This window comes from Salvelinus namaycush, chromosome 1, assembly GCF_016432855.1.
Source record: "Salvelinus namaycush isolate Seneca chromosome 1, SaNama_1.0, whole genome shotgun sequence".
Lineage (NCBI taxonomy): Eukaryota > Metazoa > Chordata > Actinopteri > Salmoniformes > Salmonidae > Salvelinus > Salvelinus namaycush.
Genome location: NC_052307.1, coordinates 16,681,665 through 16,705,567, shown reverse-complemented (window position 1 = coordinate 16,705,567; position 23,903 = coordinate 16,681,665). Strand labels below are relative to the sequence as shown.

At 43.6% G+C, this 23,903-nt stretch overlaps 1 protein-coding gene and 3 non-coding genes across 9 annotated transcripts in view; all 4 read left to right on the top strand.

The window, feature by feature from the left end:
* Positions 1–3,914: 3,914 nt before the first annotated feature.
* LOC120051561 (ubiquitin-associated protein 2-like) overlaps positions 3,915–23,903 on the top strand; it is a 31,880-nt gene continuing 11,891 nt past the window's right edge. Inside the window, exons 1-22 of one of the 6 annotated variants that reach the window (XM_038998837.1) lie at positions 3,915–4,066; positions 5,788–5,925; positions 6,092–6,169; positions 6,340–6,450; positions 6,995–7,148; positions 7,269–7,355; positions 11,777–11,840; positions 12,095–12,186; positions 12,768–12,823; positions 12,919–12,980; positions 13,454–13,646; positions 13,748–13,994; positions 14,367–14,623; positions 14,896–15,089; positions 15,199–15,448; positions 15,683–15,722; positions 15,811–15,940; positions 16,171–16,258; positions 16,371–16,563; positions 16,693–16,784; positions 17,012–17,062; positions 17,332–17,410. In XM_038998837.1, the coding sequence (XP_038854765.1) occupies positions 5,830–5,925; positions 6,092–6,169; positions 6,340–6,450; positions 6,995–7,148; positions 7,269–7,355; positions 11,777–11,840; positions 12,095–12,186; positions 12,768–12,823; positions 12,919–12,980; positions 13,454–13,646; positions 13,748–13,994; positions 14,367–14,623; positions 14,896–15,089; positions 15,199–15,448; positions 15,683–15,722; positions 15,811–15,940; positions 16,171–16,258; positions 16,371–16,563; positions 16,693–16,784; positions 17,012–17,062; positions 17,332–17,410 (2,614 nt within the window). In that variant the 5' untranslated portion in view covers positions 3,915–4,066; positions 5,788–5,829. Of the gene's footprint in view, positions 4,083–5,787; positions 5,926–6,091; positions 6,170–6,339; positions 6,451–6,994; positions 7,149–7,268; positions 7,356–11,776; positions 11,841–12,094; positions 12,187–12,767; positions 12,824–12,918; positions 12,981–13,453; positions 13,647–13,747; positions 13,995–14,366; positions 14,624–14,895; positions 15,090–15,198; positions 15,449–15,682; positions 15,723–15,810; positions 15,941–16,170; positions 16,259–16,370; positions 16,564–16,692; positions 16,785–17,011; positions 17,063–17,331; positions 17,411–23,903 lie in introns of all 6 variants that reach the window. The other 5 variants (XM_038998637.1, XM_038998572.1, XM_038998773.1 and 2 more) reach the window with 5 other exon arrangements.
* LOC120057402 lies at positions 14,088–14,166 on the top strand. The gene has a single exon (XR_005477923.1). It is a non-coding gene; the product is annotated as a small nucleolar RNA SNORD121A (small nucleolar RNA).
* Positions 15,492–15,569, top strand: LOC120057409. Its single transcript, XR_005477924.1, has one exon. It is a non-coding gene; the product is annotated as a small nucleolar RNA SNORD121A (small nucleolar RNA).
* LOC120057415 lies at positions 17,485–17,563 on the top strand. The gene has a single exon (XR_005477925.1). It is a non-coding gene; the product is annotated as a small nucleolar RNA SNORD121A (small nucleolar RNA).

Below are 23,903 nucleotides of genomic sequence, written 5' to 3'. Positions count from 1 at the left end.
AACTGGAAGGAGAGGCGGCCAAAGGAGGAATTGGCTTTGGGAGTTGTCACGCCCTGGCCTTAGTTATCTTTGTTCTCTTTATTATTTTGGTTAGGTCAGGGTGTGACGAGGGTGGTTTGTGTGTTTTTGTCTCGTCTAGGGTGTTTGTACTGTCTAGGTTTTTTTTGTAGAGTTATGGGGTTGTGTTCATTATAGGTGTTTATGTAAGTCTATGGTTGCCTAGATTAGTTCTCAATTAGAGGCAGGTGTTTATCGTTGTCTCTGATTGGGAACCATATTTAGGCAGCCATGTTCTTTGGGTATTTTGTGGGTGATTGTTTCCTGTGTCAGTGTTTGTGCCACACGGGACTGTTACGGTTTGTTCACGTTTATTGTTTTGTATTGGTGTTCATAGTTCAATTTTCTATATTAAAACATGGATACCTACCACGCTGCGTATTGGTCCGATCCTTGTTACACCTCTTCAGAGGAAGAAGAGGAAGACAGACGTGACAGAATCACCCACCAAATCCCAACACAAAACAAGCCACCTAAATATGATTCCCAATAAGAGACAACACAAAACACCTGCCTCTGATTGAGAACCATATTAGGCCAAACATAGAAACAGACAAACTAGACACACAACATAGAATGCCCACCCAGCTCACATCCTGACCAACACTAAAACAAGTAAAACACACAAGAACTATGGTCAGAACGTGACAGGAGTGACCAGTGACATATACCTGCTGGAGCGCGTGCTACGGGTGGGTGCTGCTATGGTGACCAGTGAGCTGAGATAAGGCAGGGCTTTACCTAGCAAAGACTTATAGATGACCTGGAGCCAGTGGGTTTGGCGACGAATAAGAAGTGAGGGCCAGCCAACGAGAGCATACAGGTCGCAGTGGTGGGTAGTATATGAGGCTTTGGTGACAAAACGGATGGCACTGTGATAGACTGCATCCAATTTGCTGAGTAGAGTGTTGGAGGCTATTTTGTAAATTACATCGCCGAGGTCAAGGATCGGTAGGATAGTCAGTTTACGAGGGTATGTTTGGCAGCATGAGTGAAGGATGCTTTATTGCGAAATAGGAAGCCGATTCTAGATGTAATTTTGGATTGGAGATGCTTAATGTGAGTCTGGAAGGAGAGTTTACAGTCTAACCATACACCTAGGTATTTGTTGTTGTCCACATATTCTAAGTCAGAACCGTCCAGAGTGGTGATGCTGGACGGGCGCGCAGGTGTGGGCAGCGATCGGTTGAAGAGCATGCATTTAGTTTTACTTGCATTTAAGAGCAGTTGGAGGCCACGGAAGGAAACTTGTATGGCATTGAAGCTCATCTGGAGGTTAGTTAACACAGTGTCCAAAGAAGGGCTAGAAGTATACAAAATGGTGTTGTCTGCGTAGAGGTGGATCAGAGAATCACCAGCAGCAAGAGCGACATCATTGATGTATACAGAGAAGAGAGTCGGCCCGAGAATTGAACCCTGTGGCACCCCCATAGAGACTGCCAGAGGTCCGGACAACAGGCCCTCCGATTTGACACACTGAACTCTGTCTGAGAAGTAGTTGGTGAACCAGGCGAGGCAGTCATTAGAGAAACCAAAGCTGTTGAGTCTGCCGATAAGAATGTGGTGATTGACAGAGTCGAAAGCCTTGGCCAGGTTGATGAATACACCTGCACAGTAATGTCTCTTATCGATGGCGGTTATGATAACTTTCAGGACCTTGAGTGTGGCTGAGGTGCATCCATGACCAGCTCGGAAACCAGATTGTAGCGGTGGGATTCGAAATGGTCGGTGATCTGTTTGTTAACTTTGCTTTCAAAGACCTTAGAAAGGCAGGATAGGATAGATATAGGTCTGTAGCAGTTTGGGTCTAGAGTGTCTCCCCCTTTGAAGAGGGCGATGACCGCGGCAGCGTTCTAATCTTTGGGGATCTCAGACGATAAGAAAGAGAGGTTGAACAGGCTAGTAATAGGGGTTGCAACACTTTCGGCTAATAATTTTAGAAAGAGAGGGTCCAGATTGTCTAGCCCGGCTGATTTGTAGTGTGGAGTAGCTCCCTCAACCCCTTCCAGGCCTCAACATCCTCTGCCTTTCTTTTTTTATGCTGGTGGAGGAGGTGCATCACTGCAGCTGGGCACAACTTCTGCTGCAGAGGGAACCGGTTCTGTTCTCAGAGTACTCCCTAGACCTAGAGATTAGTGACAATTGTTACTGTGTGAATTATCCTGGTTAAATTAAGTTAAACAGAACTGAACAGAGCAACTTTCTCACCGATCCAAGTTGATGGCAGGGGTGTGCTGTCACGCCTCTAGTCAGGTCTCTGTAAACCAGCGTGGTTCTTTTTCTTCACGCCTCTAGTCCGGTCTCTGTAAACCAGCGTGACTTTTTTCTTCACGCCTCTAGTCAGGTCTCTGTAAACCAGCGTTTCTCTTTTTCTTCACGCCTCTAGTCAGGTCTCTGTAAACCAGCGTGGCTCTTTTTCTTCACGCCTCTAGTCAGGTCTCTGTAAACCAGCGTGGTTCTTTTTCTTCACGCCTCTAGTCAGGTCTCTGTAAACCAGCGTGGCTCTTTTTCTTCACGCCTCTAGTCAGGTCTTTGTAAACCAGCGTGGCTCTTTTTCTTCGAAAAGAAAAACAAGACAATAACAACTAAGTTTGATTTATCCTAAATGAAGATATAATATTAATTACATTTAAACTATCTGATACATAGGACACATAATTATCTACTGTATCATAATGCATGACTAGTGGAGTTACTTTGCTTACACTCAATGATTTTCTTATAGGGAATCTATAGACAGTTATGGGTAGGAAGTTGTGCTTCGTATGGACATTAAGTAGTCTGAAATGCCTCCTGAGACAGGTGATGACACATCTTTCGGCTTCAACAAGCACGGGACAGGAATATTTTGGGCATCTTGGCTAATGGATGATTATTGCTGGAATTGTTATAATGTACCATCTGATACTTGCCTAGTCCAGTGGTTCTCAACCTTTTTTGGTTATTGAAGGCCCAATCACATCGTGCTCTGCCCATAGTGCCCCAAAAGTACCCCCTTATATACATTTTAAATGTAGGCATATCATATGAAATTAGTCTTTCTAAGTACCCACTTTGGATATGTAAGCATTGGCTTGAGAGAGTTTAAATCCATGTGAGAAAGTGTACTAGTGCACACTTCTGGAAAAATATGGAGATTAAAGACAGAGACAGGAGACGCAGCATAGCACCGAAAACAGGAAATGACACCATGCCATGGTTCCCGGGAAATTTAAGCCGAATGAACTGCTAATGCAAAATTGCAAATCCTTTTAAATGTTTTATATATTCAGATCGAATTGCAAGCAAGAACTGTTCTTCGCTACTATGGGTCATATTAGAGGGCTATCGCGGGGTAAAAACACTTTTTAAAATCCATTACATTGGCTTTGTAAATCAGTTTTAAAAAGTATGCGATTATGTACCTTTGACCAAGGGAAAGGACGTCAGAAGATCTTCTAGTTTTAGTTATAGCACAATAAAAATGATCATTACCGCCACCATCGTAATACTTACATTTTTTTAATGGACCTTTATTTAACTAGGCAAGTCAGTTAAGAACAAATTATTATTTACAATGATGTGCCGCTCTATGAGACTCCCAATCACGGCCGGTTGTGGTACCGCCTGTAATCGAACACGGGTGTCTGTTGTGACGGCTCAAGCGCTGAGATACAGTGCTTTAGACCGCTGCGCCACTCGGGAGCCAAATTACGATATGAAACTGACTGATTTGAACCTTCTGACAAACTAGTGGGTCAGGCGGCGCCCCACTCACTGTCTGATTCATATCGCGTGATTTCTGATGATTGTTCTCGATTATATCGACTGATTCTGTATGGGGTTCTTTCTATCTGACTGCGCGTTCCCGGGGGAGAGGGAGCAAGCACGTACACAAGAGCAGAGTGCGTAAAACCATCTGATCTGCTAGGCCAGTTGTGAGTGGCTGGTTCAGTTATTTAGGATTGAACAACTGTGCAGTGGGTCACGTGACGGCATCTGCTGCTGGCTGAGCGAAGCGTGTTAGCAGGTAAAGAAATAAAAAGGTTCGTTATGATAACATAAACGAAAAATACAGTTCGTGCAGTTGTTGTATGCGTTTGATTCACTTCAGTAAAACTATTCGCGAAGAGACAGACCGGGCCATCATTTGACGTTACCAGTTAGCCACTTAAGCGACGACGAGGTGCGGATTGAGCTAGGAGATTCTAGCTCTGCCGTAGCAATTGCATTGTGCGAACGTTTTCAAATGCTAGAAAGATTTGCTAGCATGCTATCAGCTAACCCACGGGTCAAGTAGCTAACTACTGACTAGCTAGCCATGTTCACACGCTTCTTGCTAGCAAATCGTTTCGTGTTACATCATAGTACTTTACAAGTTGTACATAGCTAACGTTACTACATTTTATTAGCTAATTTAACATAAGAGGACCTGTGTTGGGTAGCTAATGTTTCTGGTCCAATGGGAGCGACCAGTAGCATAGCTAGCTACTTAGCCGGTTACACAAAGAGTTCCGTCCTCAACATTGTTTATTTTTGTCGAAAGTGATCTGCTATAACGTCGTAAGCATGCTTATCTATGTGGCGTTATGGGGTTAATACCTAAAACATCTGGATATTTAACGTTGAGGCAATTAGTACATTTGGGCTTTGTCCAGGCTCAATTTGTACTTTTGAACAAATACTGTTACTTTTTCTTGGCAGTGTTTTAGCTAACTAACGTTAGCAAGTCAACGTTGGTCATCCTCTTGACACGTGAATCATCGAAATAAACAAACTCTGAAGCTATACTTTTGGGCCGCACTGATTGTTGGAAATAACGTAACGTTAATCCTGCTCAGAAATATTTTTGTAAGACTTATTTTCGTTCGATAACGAGGACGCTCGTCTAAATTGGCTAGCTAACTACCTTAGCCTAATTTACTAGCTAATTTAATAGTAGTTCATATAATCAACTAGTTTGTTCATGTGTTCCCACCCGGATTAGAGAATGCAGCTGTCACAATAACTAATAATGGCATCTGTTTAATGTTAGCGAGACGAGTGCTAACAAGCCAGCTACGCACTATCATTAATACATGAATCAGTTGATTTTTCAGCTAACTACCTAGGCAATCTACTATAGCCGCTTGCCAGTCCGGTAGTGAGGCCTAATTTAGCTAACTAACGTTAATGTTTTTATTAACTTCACGGGCACATGAACCCCTGGCACGTCGCAAATTCGTTTTTTTGCAATCCCAAATGGCTGCCCATGATTTGGACTAGGCGCTGTGGTTGCACAAGGCCCTCGTTATAACTTTCAAAATAGTTGACTAAGCTACGTTAGCTAGCATAGCTTCATATTCACAGCCATACCAAACTACTTGGCCATGTCAATACAGAGCAACATAATTGCTTTATAAGTAGTCAATACTCAAATGTGCCATTTAATAAACTTGAGGTTATGATGTTCTAACCTTAGTCAGATGTATGTGTGACGCTTGTTTGACCTGTACATCTAGCTATGTTTGTGAAACTGTTTTTGACTGTGCATGAGAGATGTAAGCTGACACCAGAACAGCCTCCCCCTGGTCTCGATGTCTAAATTTAAACATGAGGGGAAATGGATGGGGTTAGTCTTACATGGAAAAGTTAACAAAAGCAAGACTCAGTACTGTATACTCTACAGAGATCCAAGGCTTGTCTAGCAGGTTGAAATGATTGATGTCCCTTTCACTGATTGATGATTTCCCCCCTCTTAATCTGTTTCAGATTTTTCTATTTTGTACATACATTGTTTTGTATATACTGTATATGATGACTTCAGTGGTCAGCAATCCAGCTCGAGGAACTCGGGACAGAGCGCTGCCCACTACCACACAAACCACACAACCACAGAAACAGATAAAAGTGAGTTTCATACACACTTTAAGATTAGCAACACTATGTACACAGTGTACCTTTGGTTCTCATGTTATTCCTGCCATTACAGTAAAAAAAGTGTATCTCACCTATTAGTCTCATTACACAAACCAACAATAGTTGCCATGTGTGTAACTGCCCTCTTTGAATGCAGGCCACAGCAGAACAGATTCGGCTTGCCCAGATGATCTATGACAAAAATGATGCAGACTTTGAGGATAAGGTCAAACAGGTGAGTACAGTGTGAAACAAGTTGTAAAAATTTGGAATATTTATGTAGCCTAGTATGTGTATGATTAAGTTCAGTACCAATGCACACTAGCCCCACATCTATCTGTGTGGGTGTACTTGTGTCAGTAAAGCTGAGTTGTTTATGTTTACGTGCTGATTGTGTTCCCACAGCTGATTGAGGTGACTGGGAAGACCCAAGATGAGTGCATGGTGGCCCTCCATGACTGCAATGAGGATGTCAACAGAGCCATCAATTTCCTGCTGGAAAGCACCTCTGACACAGTGAGGGTCCCCGAAAGGCGCTCACCTTCACCCATGCTCTGACACATCCAGTGTCACTAACTCTCATTAAAGGGGTAATCTGTAGTTCCAACAACAACAAAGTGGCCTCCTAGCTACTGTTTTGGTAAACAGCTGAGTGATAAGGCTGAAGAAATGTAGCCACTCTCAAATTCATAGTCTGACTTATGGACTGACCATCCATGAAATAAAAATGTTTGTTTTTTAACCATGTTTTGTGGCTATAGTGTTTGTTTACATTTTTACACAAACAAAGGTGTCAAACGCGGTTGTATTTTGGCTTCTGGTGGGATGCCAGCTAATGTGGCATTTTCAATTATATTCTTTAAGAATCCATGAGTATACATCAATTTAAAGAAAAATAATTGATGGACCAATTGCAGATAGCCCCTTCAACCACTTGACTAGTCAGTACCAAGTTTGCCATCAATATATTCTCATAACCAAATCTAGTACCCATTTTCCAAGTTTGCTTATTTAGTGTTGAGTGTCTTCGGGTTTGCAATAAGGTATCTTTGTCTGTCAGACCACCTGGGAGACAGTTGGGAAAAAGGCGCGAGGGAAGGAGGGAGGTCCCTCGGAGATGAAGGACAACCGAGAGAAGAGAGGTGATCGCGAGGCAAGCCGGAGCCGCGGGGTCCCCAACAGGAGGGGCCGTGGAACCAACCGCAGCAGAGAGGGTGAGGGGGAACACACCCAAGGGGGAGATATGATAGGAAGTGTGTTACATAAATCCTATCTTTGTTTTTGCTTGTGTGTTGACTTATATGTAATTGTTTCTCCCTTTGCCTCCTTTTTAGTGCGGCCAGAAGAGAATGGATTTGAAATGTGTTCTGGGGATAAAGTGGCAGACCGTGGTCGCAGGGGGAGGGGCGTTGCTGGCAGAGGTGAATGCTACTAAGAAAATGATGTACACTACATAGGCAAAAGTAGGTGGACACCTGCTCGTCAAACATCTCATTCCAAAATCTTAGCCATTAACCTCTCTTGGGTACGTGAGACGTTAGCGTCCCACCTCTTCAACAGCCAGTGAACCTGCTGGGCGCCAAATTCAAATACAGAAATTTTTATTCTAAAACTTCAGAAAACATTGGATTTTTGTGAATCCAACCACGGTGTCAGATTTTAAAAAATGCTTTACGGCGAAAGCATACCTTACGATTATTTGAGAACATAGCCCACTAGACAAATCATTACAAACAGTAACCAGCCAAGTAGAACAGTTACACAAGTCAGAAATAGAGATAAAATTAATCCCTTACCTTTAATGATCTTCGTATGGTTGCACTCAGCAGACATTAATTTACTCAATAAATGTTCCTTTTGTTCGATAAAGTCTCTTTATATCCAAAAACCTCCGTTTTGTTCGCGTGTTTTCTTCAGTAATCCACAGGCTCAAACGCAGTCAAAACAGTAAGACAAAAAAATTCAAATTGTATCCTTAAAGTTCATAGAAACATGTCAAACGATGATTATATTTAATCCTCAGGTTGTTTTTAGCCTAAATAATCGATAATATTTCAACCAGACAATAACGTCGTCAATTTAAAAGGTAAACAAGAAAGGATCTCTCGGTCTCGCGCATGAAAAAGCTCTGTGACACTTTAGGGTCCACTCATTCAGACTGCTCTTACTTCCTCATTTTTCAGAATACAAGCCTGAAACAATTTCTAAAGACTGTTGACATCTAGTGGAAGGCATAGAAACTGCAATTTGAGTCCTAAGTCAATGGATACTGTAATGGCATTGAATAGAAAACTACAAAATCCCCCAAAATGACTTCCAGAATGGATTTTTCTCAGGTTTTCGCCTGCCAAATCAGTTATGTTATACTTACAGACACTATTTTAACAGCTTTGGAAACTTTAGAGTGTTTTCTATCCAAATCTACCAGTTATATGCATATCATATCTTCTCCACTCTTCTGGGAAGGCTTTCCACTAGATGTTGGAACATTCCTGCGGGGACTTGTTTCCATTCAGCCATGAGAGTATTAGTGAGCTTGTACACTGATGTTGGGCGATTAGGCCTGGCTCTGTCGGAGTTCCAATTCCTCCCAATGGTGTTTGATGGGGTTGAGATCAGGGCTCTGTGCAGGCCAGTCAACTTCTTCCACACTGATCTCAAACCATTTCTGTATGCACCTTTCTTTGTGCATGGGGGCATTGTCATGCTGAAACAGGAAAGGGCATTCCCCGAACTGTTGCCACAAAGTTGAAGCACAGAATCATCTAGAATGTCATTGTATGCTGTAGCATTAAGATTTCCCTTCACTAGAACTAGGTGGCCTAGCCCGAACCATGAAAAACAGCCCCAGACCATTATTCCTCCTCCACCAAACTTTATAGTTGGCACTATGCATTCGGGCAGGTAGCTTTCACCTGGCATCCGCTAAACCCAAATTCGCCCGTTGGACTGCGCGATGGTGAAGCGTGATTCATCACTCCACAGAATGCTTTTCCATTGCTCCAGAGTCCAATGGTGACGAGCTTTACACCAATCCAGCCAAACGCTTGGCGTTGTGCATGGTGATCGTAAGGTTGTGTACGGCTGCTTGGCCATGGAAACCTAATTCATGAAGCTCCCGACGAACGGTTCTTGTGCTGACATTGCTTCCAGAGGCAGTTTGTAACTCGGTAGTGAGTGTTGCAACTAAGGACGTGATGTTTACGCGCTTCAGCACTCGGTGGTCCTGTTCCTTTGAGCTTGTGAGACCTATTATTTTGCAGATGAGCTGTTTCTCCTAGATATTTCCACGTTGCAATAACAGCACTTACAGTTGACCGGGGCAGCACTAGCAGGGCATAAATTTAACAAACCGACTTGGAAAGGTGGCATCCTATGACGGTGCCGGGCCATTCTACTGCCATTTGTCTGTGGAGATGGCATGGCTGTGTGCTTCGATTTTATACACCTGTCTGCAACGTGTATGGCTGAAATAGCCGAATCCACTCATTTGAAGGGTGTGTACACATACTTTTGGCCATGTAGTGTATCTGAATTCTATAGCTCTGATATTATTAAGTGTTGGTTATTTGATAAATCCATTGCATCGGGAGCGCTACAGTTTGCAAATAGAAAAAAATATGTAAGTGCTCTGTTCTGTCTACCTGCACCTTGTCAAATCAGTTGTTTTTTTGCCCATTATACTATGTTACTGGTACTGGCCAACCTGAACTAATGTCCCACTGAGCCTTGTTGTACCTTGCCACACAAGATTTCACTTTGCCATGCTATACAACTGCCTCTACAATAATCCTCCCGATATGGCATATAAAGTGGGTATTTGGGTATCTAGTTGATGGGGGGTTTTAGTTGGCGATGTGTCCATTTGTGTCGCCCAGCAATTGTTCTAAGTGCCATTACGTGTGAAATATACAGTCTTCAAAGTATTCATACCCTTTGACTTATTCCACATTTTGTTACAGCTTGAATTTAAAATATCTCATTTCTCACCCATCTACACACAATACCCCATAATAACAGTGAAAACATGTTTTTAGAGATGTTAGGAAATTTATTGAAAATGAAATGCATAAATATCTAATTTACTTAAGTATTCACACTCCTGAGTCAATACTTTGTATGAGCACCTTGGGCGGTGATAACAGCATTGAGTTGTGCAAGGCTGATATACATACAAAAGACATCTGGATTTGGGGATTTTCTCTCATTCTTGCTTGTAGATTTTCTCAAGCGCTGTTAAGTTAGATGAGGAGTGGTGGTGAAAAGCAATCTGCAAGTCTTTCCACAGACTGGCTGGGTCACTCAAGGACTTTCACATTCTTGTTCTGAAGCCATTCCAGCATGGCTTTATGCTTAGGGTCATTTTCCTGTTGGAATGTAGATCTTAGCCTCAGTCTCTCGTTGGCACTCTGAAGCAGGTTCTCAAGGATTTGACTCTATTTGGCTCCATTCATTGTTCACTTTATGCTTATCAGTCTTCCAGTCCCTGCTGCTGAAAAGCATCCCCATGCATGATGCTGCCGCCACCATGCTTTACGGTAGGGATGGTGTTAGACGTGGGATGAGCTGTGCCTTGTTTTCTCCAGACATAGCACTTTGTGTTCAGGCCAAAGAGTTCAATTTTTGTTTCATCTGACCACAAACTTTCCCCTTATGTCTTTCACATGCCTTTTTGCAAACTTCAGGCATGCTGTAATGTAACTTTTTCTCTGGAGTGGCTTCTGTCTGGCCACTGTAGAGACTGTTGTCCTTCTGGCAGATTCTTCCATCTCAGCCAAGGAACTCTCTAGTTCTGTCAGAGTGCTTCTTGCCCGGTTGCTCAGTTTGTTTGGACTGCCAGCTCTAGGCTGAGTCTGGGTAGCTCCATATTTTTTCAATTTCTCAAGGATGGAGACCACTTAGCTCTTGGACATTTCCAACACTATAGAAATTGTTTTATACCTTTCCCCAGATATTTGCCTCATCACAATTCTATCTCGGAGATCTGGAGACCGTTCCTTGGACTTTATGATATAGTTTCTGCTCTGGCATGCACTGTCAACTGTGGGACCATTATATAGACGTGTTTCTTTTCAAATCATGTCCAAACAATTGAATTGGCCACAGGTGGACTCCAAGTTGTAGTGACATTGGAAATAAGTTTGATACACCTGAGCTCAATTTAGAGTGTCATGGCAAAGGGGTTTGAATTTTTATGTCAATTAGAATTTTATTATTTAACAGGTTTTCACTTTGTCATTATGGGGTGTTGTGTGTAGATGGGTGAGAAATGTATATTAAATCAATTTTGTATTCGGGCTGTAACACAACAATGTGGAATAAGTCATGAGGTACGAATACTTTCTGAATGCACTACTGTCCTGCAGCTGCTATAGAGCGGGGAGGGGGGGTGGACAAGCCAGGGAGGTTGTTTTGGTTGGGGTCAAGTCAGACAGGCATGCAGAGTGAGGGAGTGGAGTCAGGAGTGCCAGTGATGGCAGTTGCTGTCTGTAAATGTATTTATCATATGTCCTAAGCTGTCTAGGCTAAGCCAATCCTCGTATACTGATCTAAAACCTCTCAAATGCTGTCAGCCTGAAATCTAAACCCTGATTTCTGATGAGCAAGTAGTGTCAGGTGTTCAGTCTGTTCAAAATTCTCTACCAGTCTACATGTGTAACTGACTCGTAGCAGTATGCCCAACATACTGTACCATGCCCCCCTCTAACTGGTTTTGAAGCAACACATATCAGACATTTGTGCTGAAAACATATCTGTTTTAAAACACAGGCATTAGGTGTAATTTAATAGACTGGTTTGTGTCTTGCAGCAGAGGTCAGACGTAGTGTCTCTGTGTCTTTAGGGTTGGGGGGTCGCGGAAGGGGAAGAGCAGCTGGTGGTAGCAGGTTCTCCTCTCAGGGGATGGGGTGAGTTGAAGATCCACACTGGAGATCTCCTGCTGTTCATGTTTATTCAGATGTGTGTGTATCAAATTTATTGGTCACATACACATGGTTAGCAGATGTTAATGCGAGTGTAGTGAAATGCTTGTGCTTCTAGTTCCGACAGTGCAGTAATATCTAACAAGTGTGTGTAGACGTGGCTTTTTCACTGTATCATAGCGTTGCTTAATAATGATTACAAGCACATAGATGAACCCCTAACCCTCTCCCCACCTAAGGATCTTCAACCCCGCCGACTACAACGCTAACTCTAGCGGGTCTCGCCAGGAAACCTGGGAAGCAGAGGGGAACGAAGGTGGAGATGGTATAGGTGAGTAGGGTTTGGCGGTATCTGGATTTTCATACCGTTTCTGTACAACTCCGGGGTATACGGTATTACTGAATGTGTACACAAGGGGTCCTATTTAAAAATAAGACACTCTCAAAACATTTTGGGCAACAGGGATCTTGATCCTGGATGGGGATTAAATGTCTCTGCTGTAACCAATAAGCTTGATCTTGACATTCTACACGGTCAAATAGGTTTGCCTGAGTTCTGAAATGTAGCCCACTCCTTTTCGAGGTGTAGGTTTTAGAGCTTTAAAGCATGGTTGTAGTAGTATAGTCCTGGACACAGTTGGAGCAGTGCGGTTTGGCCTCAACCACGACTGTGTTCATTAGGCACCGAAAAGGGAAAAACCCGATTTTAAAACAGGAAGGGACTACCTGGGATTTGTCCAATAAGAAAGTATTTTGTTTTCCTTTGTGATACATTATAGTGTGTACTCTGTGCGCCCCTAATGAACACAACTCTGATTGTGCTGCTGACTGAGCTCTGTTGGACAGAGGGGTACCCCCCCCCCCAGGCATGATGACTAACTCACGTACCCCTACTGTCCCCTACCATCATAGGAGGAACATGGAGAGGCAACTTGGAAGACTGGGCTGCAGAAGACTGGAATGAGGATGTGAGTGATGGTTGCCACTTTCGACTTTATATTACAGTGGCTACACAAGCACACACATAAAGGTTCTCTTCCTGATATTCTGTTTTTATCAACAGCTGTCTGAAACCAAAGTGTTCACTGCCTCTGCTCCTGCGAACCACATCACATCTGGACACAAGTATGGGCTCCAATCTAATGCTCACAGGAACGCACACTGAACCCCATGAAATACTCTTATATCTCTGTCGTCTTTCCCCCAGTCTTACAGCACAAATTCTCACAAATAACAGTAAAGTGGCTTTGGGTTGGAATGCGAAGGTTTCATAGTAATGATATGAGTTGTGGGTGTATGTAATCAGTTCCCTGTATTGGCTTGTCAAATGATGGAGATGATGGTTACAAGCACATAGCTGAACCCTTTCTGTGCAATACCTCAATCTCTGAATATCCTTTCGTCCGGTTACTGAATTATTTTTCCATTGCATTCACTCTGCTCAACTATTCATGGAGAGAGCGATATATAAATGCAGGTATTATAAATAAATATAAGTGATATTTCATTGTGGCAAAGAAGCAGTGTCAGGGTACAACACTAAACTATCCATTCAGTGTCCCATTGTAAATGTACTGGTCGTCCTCTTTCCTCTCCAGTGTGGACATGGGCTCGCTGCTGCCCAAGACGGGCGGTGTGGAGGCGGATCTGGGTGGCATGGAGCCCCCTGCCGCTGTGTGCGTGGGGGGCCAGAGCCTGGTGTTCACCAACTCTCACCACAACTGCGCTCGCACCGCCACACACAGCTATGCCAGCGCCGCCTCTGGCACTAGCTACACCCACGGTGCCCTGGTGAGGCAGCCAGCCACACACACACTTCCTTTTCATGGTTATACATATCTGTACAGGCTTTCACACAGACACACTATCAACTCTCTTGCTCTGTCCGTTAGTCCTCAGTCCTTGGCTCTGGTTTTGGGGCTCTGAGTGGGCCGAAACCGACCCCGGCTGAGGTTAGGATACCAGAGCAGCTCAACGGGCCCCAGCTCACCCCGCGGACCCATCAGCAGCTGGTCACCGCGGGCAACAGCAGTGTCGCCAAAGAATCCGGTCCACCTGCAGTTCAAGGCTCCGCCCCCATTTCTGCCAGTGAAACCAAGGCCCCGGGAGTGGAGAAGGGCCCTGTTCCAACCTCTCACTGTAAGACACATACTCATACGGGTGCTATCATATGGAAAAGTTTCAAGTGAGGTGTGGGTACATGTCATTGTTTGTCTGTATCGGCTTGTCGAATAGGAGGAGATAATGATGGTTACAAGCACATAGCTGAATCTTAATGTGTGGACTACCTCAATGACTGAATCTCCTTCCATCCTCAAATTGCGTTCTTTCCCCAATACATTATCACTCTGCTCAACTTCTCATTCTATCCCCCCCAAAAAGTCAAATATATGGAGATCTAATGGTGACAGTGGGGGGAGCAGACTCATGGTACATGCAGATTTGACGAGTCAGATCTTTATTTACTGGACTGCTAATGCCACCATTAACTATTCTCTCGGTCTTCTCCAGTGGATCTAAAGATGCAGCCGGAGCCGTCCGCTGTCCTCAGCCAGCTGGCCCAGCGGCAGCAGCAGGCCCAGCATAGCTCCCTGCCCCAGGCAGAGCCTCTGTCTCTTCCCCCCCAGGTCCCTACTCCCCCAGGCCACTACGACGCCGGGCCCCCGCCTCCCAGAGACGGACCCTCCCTGGACCATCAGGCTCCTATGGCTGAACCCCCACAGAGGCAGATCAAGACCCAGAGACGCAGAGTACCTCCTCCCTCAAAGGTCAGGAAACGTGTGGAAGTAGAGGCTGCCTGCTCACTCAGAGGGTACATAACAATGAGTGTTTGTTTTTTAACCATTTGTAAACATATCTAAAAGTACTGTAGGTAAGTGCAACTTTGCACACTGTCACACATTCAGTCTGAAATGTCTTAGAGCGTGTGACTGAGTGCGTTTTATGTATCAAACTTTGTGAATAGTTTGTGCTGCGGTGGGATTTCATGTGTTAATGTCCCTCATCCTCTTTCCTAATCCCTCTTGCTCGGCCTTCTCAGATCCCCTCATCTGCGGTGGAGATGCCAGGCTCAGCAGATGTGTCTGGCCTCAACGTGCAGTTTGGGGCCCTGGACTTTGACTCGGAGCCCAGTGTGATTGACATGGGCCACCAGGCTGAGCCTGCCAGGGAGCCGGCCCCCACAGCTGTACCCCAGCCCCAAAGCAGCTTGTTTTCCAAACCTGGACCAGTCAGGTGTTTATTGCATTTTCTTTGGCTTAATTAGTATCACTGTGTTGTATAGGGGTAGAGGCCACGGTGAACTTGCTTTACACTAACTCGTCCCTTTACGTTGTTGTTGCAGTGAGCCCCTTGGCAGCTTGTTGTCCGTGCCTCCGTCAATATCAGACCACAGTTTCCCCTCTCTGGGTTTGCCCAGTGCCACGTCATCCCCCTCCCCGGGTCTCCCCTGCGCCGCCCCACCCTCCACCCCCTCAGCTAGCAGAGTGGACAACGGCCCCACGCAGGGCATGCCCCCCCACCTGGGCTACCCCCAGAGCAAAGACGCCCCCGCCGCCCCTCTTGCTGTGAGTCACCCACACTGCACTTGTCAGGTGTGGTCAGACACTCTCGATTAAGACTACTCCTGTCTCATAAATATGGAGATAATGATGGTTACAAGCACATATCTGACTCTTACTATGTGGAATACCTCAATGGCTGAATCTCCTATGGTCAATGGACATTTAAGACCCTCAGGCATTATTTAAGATTACTGGAGCTTTACTATATCAGCACTGTATAGTGAAATCAAGATGGCCGACTGAGAATGTCAATGTCTTTCACAGAATGGCTATGGTGGTGTGAGGACTCAGGGCCCACAGGACTGTAAGTACTCAGGAGAATTTGTGATTGCCGAAAGTGTTATTTCATGGTTAAGTCCAGCATGCTTGCTTATCTGTTTCTTCTCTTTCAGCGATGTCGTTGGCTTCTCGAACCCCTAAGCCCGAATCACCTCCCATGAGCAGTGACAGTGGCCCCGTCCACCATGTTCCCTCCCCAGCCCCCACACCTTCCCACTCTGCCCCTCTGCAATCTGTCAGCAGGTAAGACCATCACTCCCCTCCCCCCAGTAATTCTCATAATGGAGATGATGATGGTTACAAGCACATAGATGAATCTTAATATGTGGACTACCTCAATGACTGAATCTCCCATCTCCTCTATTGACTGACAAAATAATAAAGTCCTTGTTGTAATGAGTTGGTTCAAACTTTTTAAGACTCATCGGATGATTTGGTAACGTTACCTGTTTTCTCTGCCACGGTTTCCCCAGTCATGTGACCAGTACATACTCATCAGGATCTGCCCTCTCCACTAGCTCCTCCCTTACGGTCAGCACGGCGGCGTCTTTTGGGGTTAATGTAAATCACGTCCGAAACAGATCTAAAATAAGCACTGAAAATGTGAAGAGGAAAAATGCTACCAAAAAACTAAACTGCTGTCAGTCCAACTCTCCCTCCCTCCGCCCTACAGATGACCAGTGAGGAGAGCAGTAGTCTCCATGCCTTCTCTTCCTCATCTGGCCCTTCCATCAATGCTGCGGTTAGCAGCTCCAATGGCATGATGCATGTCCCCGGAGCACCTTGTCTATCCGCCAGTGGCAACACCGCCCTCTCAGCTGCCGGACGCACTGCCCAACCCCAACCCCTGCTGAACACCACCTCTGGTGAGCTCAGGAGAACCATACTGTCACACACAGGGTTTTTTTGTCACTTAACGGTCCTACTCGCTGTCTGTATTATTTGACTAGACCCGTGTGATTTTGACTCCCCTCTGTCTCATTCTTGTTCCACAGGCAAAGCCCCCCCTAACTTGGCCCAAGGAGTGCCCCCTCTGCTGGCTAATCAGTACATTATGGGCCCTGGAGGCCTGCTCCCTGCATACCCGGTAACTACGCTAACCCTCTTTTCTCTTGCATGCTCTCGTTCTTTGTTTCCATTAATTCCCATCCATTTCTCTTTACCAGTTTCGTTTTCCCCAAGTCTTTCTCTCACTGGCCTGCCATCGCACCCTTTCTCTCGCGCTCTCTTCCCTTTCATACCTTTTGGTTCTTGGTTGAATATGTGGATTATTTCGGTTGACCTGTTTCATTTGGTCATTGTCCCGCTCTAAAGCAGATCTATGGATATGAGGACCTACAGATGCTGCAGTCTCGTCTGCCTATGGTGAGTAACTTTTCACACATGGATCATCACTTACTACGTCGATGAAGAGCAATGCAGCACACATTTCTGTTTGCCCAGACGGACTCTTGCACGGTCTCTGGTTTAGATGACCCAAACAAAAATAAATGTTAATGATTAATATTGCATATCTGTGTCCCTGTCATAATATGGAGATGGTTATAAGCACATGGCTGAATCGTAATATGTGGACTTCCTCAATGACTGTTGAATCTGATGTTTGGTTTCTCCTGGTGTCTATTTCTCTGTAGGACTACTATGGAGTTGCATTCCCTGGTACAACCGCAACAATGCCTGGCAGAGATGGGCTAGCCAACAATCCATACTCAGGTAATGCTTGTTCCACACTCATTTACAAATGCGCTCTTTTCGGTGGCCAGAACCAGATCTTGGGTGCACACCATAATATGGAGATAATGATGTTTACAAGCACATAGCTGAATCTTAATTTGTGGACTACCTCAATGACTGAATCTCCATCTCCTCTGACTAAAAGTATAATTAAAGCTTGATTTTCTTCTGGGGTGGGGCGGAGTTGTTTGAATTGAACAGAACTAGCTAATTCAGCTCATCCCAACTACTCATACTCTCACACAGTGCCTTCAGAAAGTGTTCATACACTTTGGCTTATTCCACATTTTGTTTTTACAGCCTGAATACAAAATAGATTAAGTTTATTGATAATCCATCTACACGAAACACCCCGTGATGACAGTGAAAACACGTTTTGCTAATTAATAGAAAATTAAATGCAGCAATATATTATTGAAATAAGTATTCACACCCCTGAGTCAATAGTTTGTCGAAGCACCTTGGACGGCGATTACAGCTTTGAGTTGTCTTGGGTATGTCGATCAGCCTTGCACACCTGGATTTGGGGATTTTTCTCCCATTCTTTCTTGCGGATTTTCTCAGGGTCTGTTAAAACCTCGCTAGGGTACGTGAGACGGTAGCGTCCCACCTCTTCAACAGCCAGTAAAACTGCAAGGTGCCAAATTCAAAACAACAGAAATCCCATAATTAAAATTCCTCAAACATACATGTATTTTATACCATTTTAAAGATACACTTGTTGTAAATCCAGCCACAGTTTACGATTTCAAAAAGGCTTTACGACGAAAGCAAACCAAACGATTGTTAGGTGAGTGCCTATTCACAGAATAACACAGCCATTTTTCCAGCCAAAGAGAGGATTCACAAAAAGGAGATATATAGATAAAATTAATCACTAACCTTTACACTTCATCAGATGACACTCATAGGACTTCATGTTACACAATACATGTATGTTTTGTTTGGTAAAGTTCATATTTATATCCAAAAATCTGAGTTTACATTGGCGCCTTACGTTCAGAAGTTCCAAAACATCCTTTGATTTTGCAGAGAGCCACATCAATTTACAGGAATACTCATAATAAACATTGCTAAAAGATACAACTGTTATGCATGGAATTTTAGATGCACTTCTTTCTCCTTAATGCAACCGCCGTGTCAGATTTCAAAAAAGCTTTACGGAAAAAGCAAACCATGCAATAATCTGAGTCGGCACTCAGAGCCCAATCAAGATACAAATATATCCGCCATATTTTGCAGTCAACAGAAGTCAGAAATAACATTATAAACATTCACTTACCTTTGATGATCTTCATCAGAATGCACTCAGGAATCCCAGTTCCACAAATGTTTTTGTTCGATAATGTCCATCATTTATGTCCAAATTCCTCGTTGTTCTAGCGTTTAATACACTTTCCAAACTCACGACGCGCGGGAAAGTCTCAGCCGAAAAGTTAGTTATTGCAGTCCGTAAAAACATGACAAACTAATTATTTAATCAATCTTTAGGATGTTTTTAACATAATTCTTCAATAATGTTCCAACCGGAGAATTCCTTTCTCTTCAAAAAAGCAAATGGAACAGGAGCTACCTCATGTGAAAGCGCATGGTCAGCTCGTGGCTGCTGGCAGACCTGACTCATTCCCCTCTCCTTCGGCCCCACTTCACAGTAGAAGCATCAGACAAGGTTCTAAAGACTGTTGACATCTAGTGGAAGCCTTACGAAGTGCAACATTACCAATATCCCACTGTATCTTCAATAGGAGCTGAGTTGAAAATCGATCAACCTCAGATTTCCCACTTTCTGGTTGGATTTTTTCTCAGGTTTTTGCCTGCCATATGAGTTCTGTTATACACAGACATCATTCAAACAGTTTTAGAAGCTTCAGAGTGTTTTCTATCCAAATCTACTAATAATATGCATATTCTAGCTTTTATGGCTTTGTAGCAGGCCGTTTACTCTGGGCATGCTTTTCATCCGGACGTGAAAATACTGCCCCCTACCCCAAAGAAGTTAAGTTAGATCGGGAGTGGTGGTGAAGAGCAATCAAGTCTTTCCACAGATTTTCAATGCGATTCAAGCCTGAGCTTTGGCTGGGTCACTCAAGGACTTTCATATTCTTGTTCTGAAGCCATTCCAGCATTGCTTTTGGTCATTCGCCTGTTGGAACGCAAATCTTCGCCCCCAGTCTAAGGTCGTTTGCACTCTAATGCAGGTTCTCATCCAAGATTTGCTTGTATTTGGCTCCATTCATTGTTCCCTCTATCCTTATCATTCTCCCAGTCCCTGCTGCTGAAAAGCATCCCCATAGCATGATGCTGCTGCCACCATGCTTCACGGTAGGGATGGTGTTAGACGGGTGATTAGCTGAGCCTGGTTTTCTCTAGACATAACTCTTTGACCTGAATGCAAAGCACTATTTGTTTCATCAGACTACAAACTTTTGCCTTATGATCAGTCTTTCACGTGCCTTTTTGCAAACGCCAGTTGGTCATGTGCTTTTTCTCAGGAGTGGCGTCCTTCTGGCCATTCGCCCATAAAGACTTCCGGTAGTTTCTCATCTCAGCCAAGGAACTTTGTAGTTCTGACAGTGGTCATTGGGTTCTTGGTCACCTCCCTGATCAAGGTCCTTTTTGCCCGGTTGCTCAGTTTGGACGGACGACCAGCTCCAGGCAGTCTGAGTACTTCAATATTTTTTCCAATTTCCCAATGTTGGAGATCACTGGGCTCTTGGAATCTTTCAACACTAGAAATGGTTTTATACCCTTCCCCAGATATATGCCTAAATTTGGAGTGTCATAGCAAAGGGGTGTGAGTACTTATGGAAGTTAGATTTCTGTATTTAATTTAATACATTTGCAAACATTTCTAAAAACATGTTTTCACTGTCATTATGAGGTGTGTGTGTGTGGAGGAGAGAAACATATTTGATTTGTTTTGAGTTCAGGTTGGAACACAAAATGTGGAGTAAGTCAAGAAGTATAAATACTCTCTCTCATTCCCTCTTATTCATTTGCCTGTTCTCAGAGGGGGAATTCCGACCCAGGTTAAGCACGCGTAAATTGAACGTAATTCCCTTTTTATGTACTTCTCTACCCATATTCTGACTTTCAATTTAAGCATAAGAATAGCATGCTATTCGTTGGGGATGGAGATGAAAGAAATGAATGTGTGGCGGAGGTGTCTACAGATATGCCGTCTTTGGACCTTGTTAATTCCCTCAATTCCACCACCACCTTTAAGCACAATGAAATGATTAAGACCGAGCAACCTGTCGGTTCCAAGTGGTACATCTACTTAATTATTTCCTGTATAACACCATTCTCCATGCACTAATTTACAAATTGATAAAAGCTAGGTAAATGAGTAATCTGTTTGGATAAGGGGATTGTAAATATTAATGACAGTTTTAGATTTATTTGACCATATGATCGCTGGAGACTAGAGGCCGACTGATTATGATTTTTCAATACCGATTAATTGGTCAATTTTTTTTATTTTTATAATGACAATTACAACAATACTTATTGAAACTTAATATAATACATCAATAAAATCAATTTAGCCTCAAATAAATAATGAAACATGTTCAATTTGGTTTAAATAATGCAAAAACAAAGTGTTGGAGAAGAAAGTAAAAGTGCAATATGTGCCATGTAAGAAAGCTAATGTTTAAGTTCCTTGCTCAGAATATGAGAACATATGAAAGCTGTTGGTTCCTTTTAACATGAGTCTTCAATATTCCCAGGTAAGAAGTTTTAGGTTGTAGTTATTATAGGACTATTTCTCTCTATACCATTTGTATTTCATATACCTTTGACTATTGGATGTTCTTATAGGCATTATAGTTCCTCTCCTCGCCCCTACCTGGGCTCGAACCAGGGTCACATCAAAAACAGCCACCCTCGAAGCATCGTTATCCATTGCTCCATTGCAGAGCAAGGGGAACACCTACTTCAAGGTCTCAGAGCGAGTGACGTCACCGATTGAAACGCTATTAGCGCGCACCCCGCTAACTAGCTAGCCATATCACATCGGTTACAACCAGCCTAATCTCGGGAGTTGATAGGCTTGAAGTAATAAACAGCTCAATGCTTGAAGCACAACGAAGAGCTGCTGGCAAACGCACGGAAGTGCAGTTTGAATGAATGCTTATGGGCCTGCTGCTGCCTACCACCGCTCAGACTGCTCTATCAAATATCAAATCATAGACTTAATTATAACATAATAAAACACAGAAATACGAGCCTTAGGTCATTAATATGGTCAAATCCGGGAAACAAAACGTTTATTCTTTCAGTGAAATACGGAACAGTTCCGTATTTTATCTAACGGGTGGCGTCCCTAAGTCTAAACATTGCACAACCTTCAATTAATTACGGTCTTTGTTAGGAAGAAATGGTCTTCACATAGTTCGCAACGAGCCAGGCGGCCCAAACTGCTGCATATACCCTGATTCTGCTTGCACGGAACGCAAGAGAAGTGACACAATTTCCCTAGTTAAAAGAAAGTCATGTTAGCAGGCAATATTAACTAAATATGCAGGTTTAAAAATATATACTTGTGTATTGATTTTAAAGAAAGGCATTGATGTTTGTTTAGGTACACATTGGTGCAACGACAGTGCTTTTTTTCGAATGCGCTTGTTAAATCATCACCCGTTTGGAGAAGTAGGCTGTGATTCGATGATAAATTAACAGGCACCGCATCGATTAAATGCAACGCAGGACACGCTAGATAAACTAGTAATATCATCAACCATGTGTAGTTAACTAGTGATTATGTTAAGGTTGGTTGTTTATTATGAGATACGTTTAATGCTAGCTAGCAACTTACCTTGGCTTCTTGCTGTAGTCGCGTAACAGGTAGTCAGCCTGCCTTGCAGGCTCCTCGTGGAGTGCAATGTATGGCAGGTGGTTAGAGCGTTGGACTAGTAACCGGAAGGTTGCAATATCGAGTCCCCGAGCTGACACGGTAAAAATCTGTCGTTCTGCCCCTGAACAAGGCAGTTAACCCACCGTTCCTAGGCCGTCATTGAAAATAAGAATGTGTTCTTAACTGACTTGCCAGGGTAAAAAAAAAAAAACGGCCACAATCGGTATCCAAAAATGCCGATTACCGATTGTTATGAAAACTTGAAATCGGCCCTAATTAATCGGCCATTCCGATTTAATCGGTCGACCTCTACTGGAGACTGTGAAACCAGTCATATGGCAGCAAACTTAAGCAATCCAACATATCACCTTTTCCACAGTGAAGTTGAAGTGCTGGCCTTGTAACTTGGGATAAAATTGAGGTCCAAACTATAGGCTTCTGTAGCCATGCGCAAATAACAGTGTAAAGGCAAACCTACAGTCAATTTAATTTGATTTGATTTCTATAATGTTTTTATTACACTGAACAAAAAAATATGAATGCAACAACTTCAAAGATTTTACTGATTTACATATAAGGAAATCAGTCAATTAAAATAAATAAATTAGAAAACTATGGGTTTCACATGACTGGGAGTATAGATATGCGTCTGTTGGTCACAGATGCATGTCGCCTTCAAATTAGTGGATTTGGCTATTTCAGCCACACCCATTGCTGACATGTATAAAATCAAGTAGTAGAAACGTGTTCTCTGGAGTGATGAATCACGCTTCACCATTTGGCAGTCCAACAGCTGAATCTGGGTTTGGCGGATGCCAGGAGAACGCTACCTGCCCCAGGACTAATAATGGTCTGGGGCTGTTTTTCATGGTTCGGGCTAGGCCCCTCAGTTCCAGTAAAGGGAAATCTTAAGGTAACAGCATACAATGATGATCTAGACAATTCTGTGCTTCCAACTTTATGGCAACAGTACGGGGAAGGCCCTTTCCTGTTTCAACATGACAATGCCCCTGTGTACAAAGCAAGGTCCATACAGAAATGGTTTTTGAGGTCGGTGTGGAAGAACTTGACTGGCCTGCACAGAGCCCTGACCTCAACCCCATCAAACACCTTTGGGATGAATTGGAACGCCGACTGCGAGCCAGGTCTAATCGCCTATCAGTGCCCGACCTCACTAATTATCTTGTGGCTGAATGGAAGCAAGTTCCCACAGCAAAGTTCTAACATAAGTGGAAAGCCTTCCCAGAAGAGTGGAGGCTGATATAGCAGCAAAGGGGGACCAACTCCATATTAATGGTCATGATTTTGGAACGAGATGTTCATCGAGCAGGTGTCCATACTTTTGGCCATGTAGTGTACCCTTTTTAAAAAATGTTGATCCAGAGAATCCCAAACATGCTCAATGGGTGATGACATGGCTGGTTAGTATGCAGGCCATGGCGTAACTGGGGCATTTTCAGCTTCCAGGAATTGTGTACATATCCTTGCTACATGGGGCCATGCATTATCATGCTGTGACATGAGGTGATGGCTGTGGATGAATGGCACGACTGGGCCTCAGGATCTCATGGCATCTCTGTGCATTCAAATTGTCCTAAATAAAATGCAATTGTG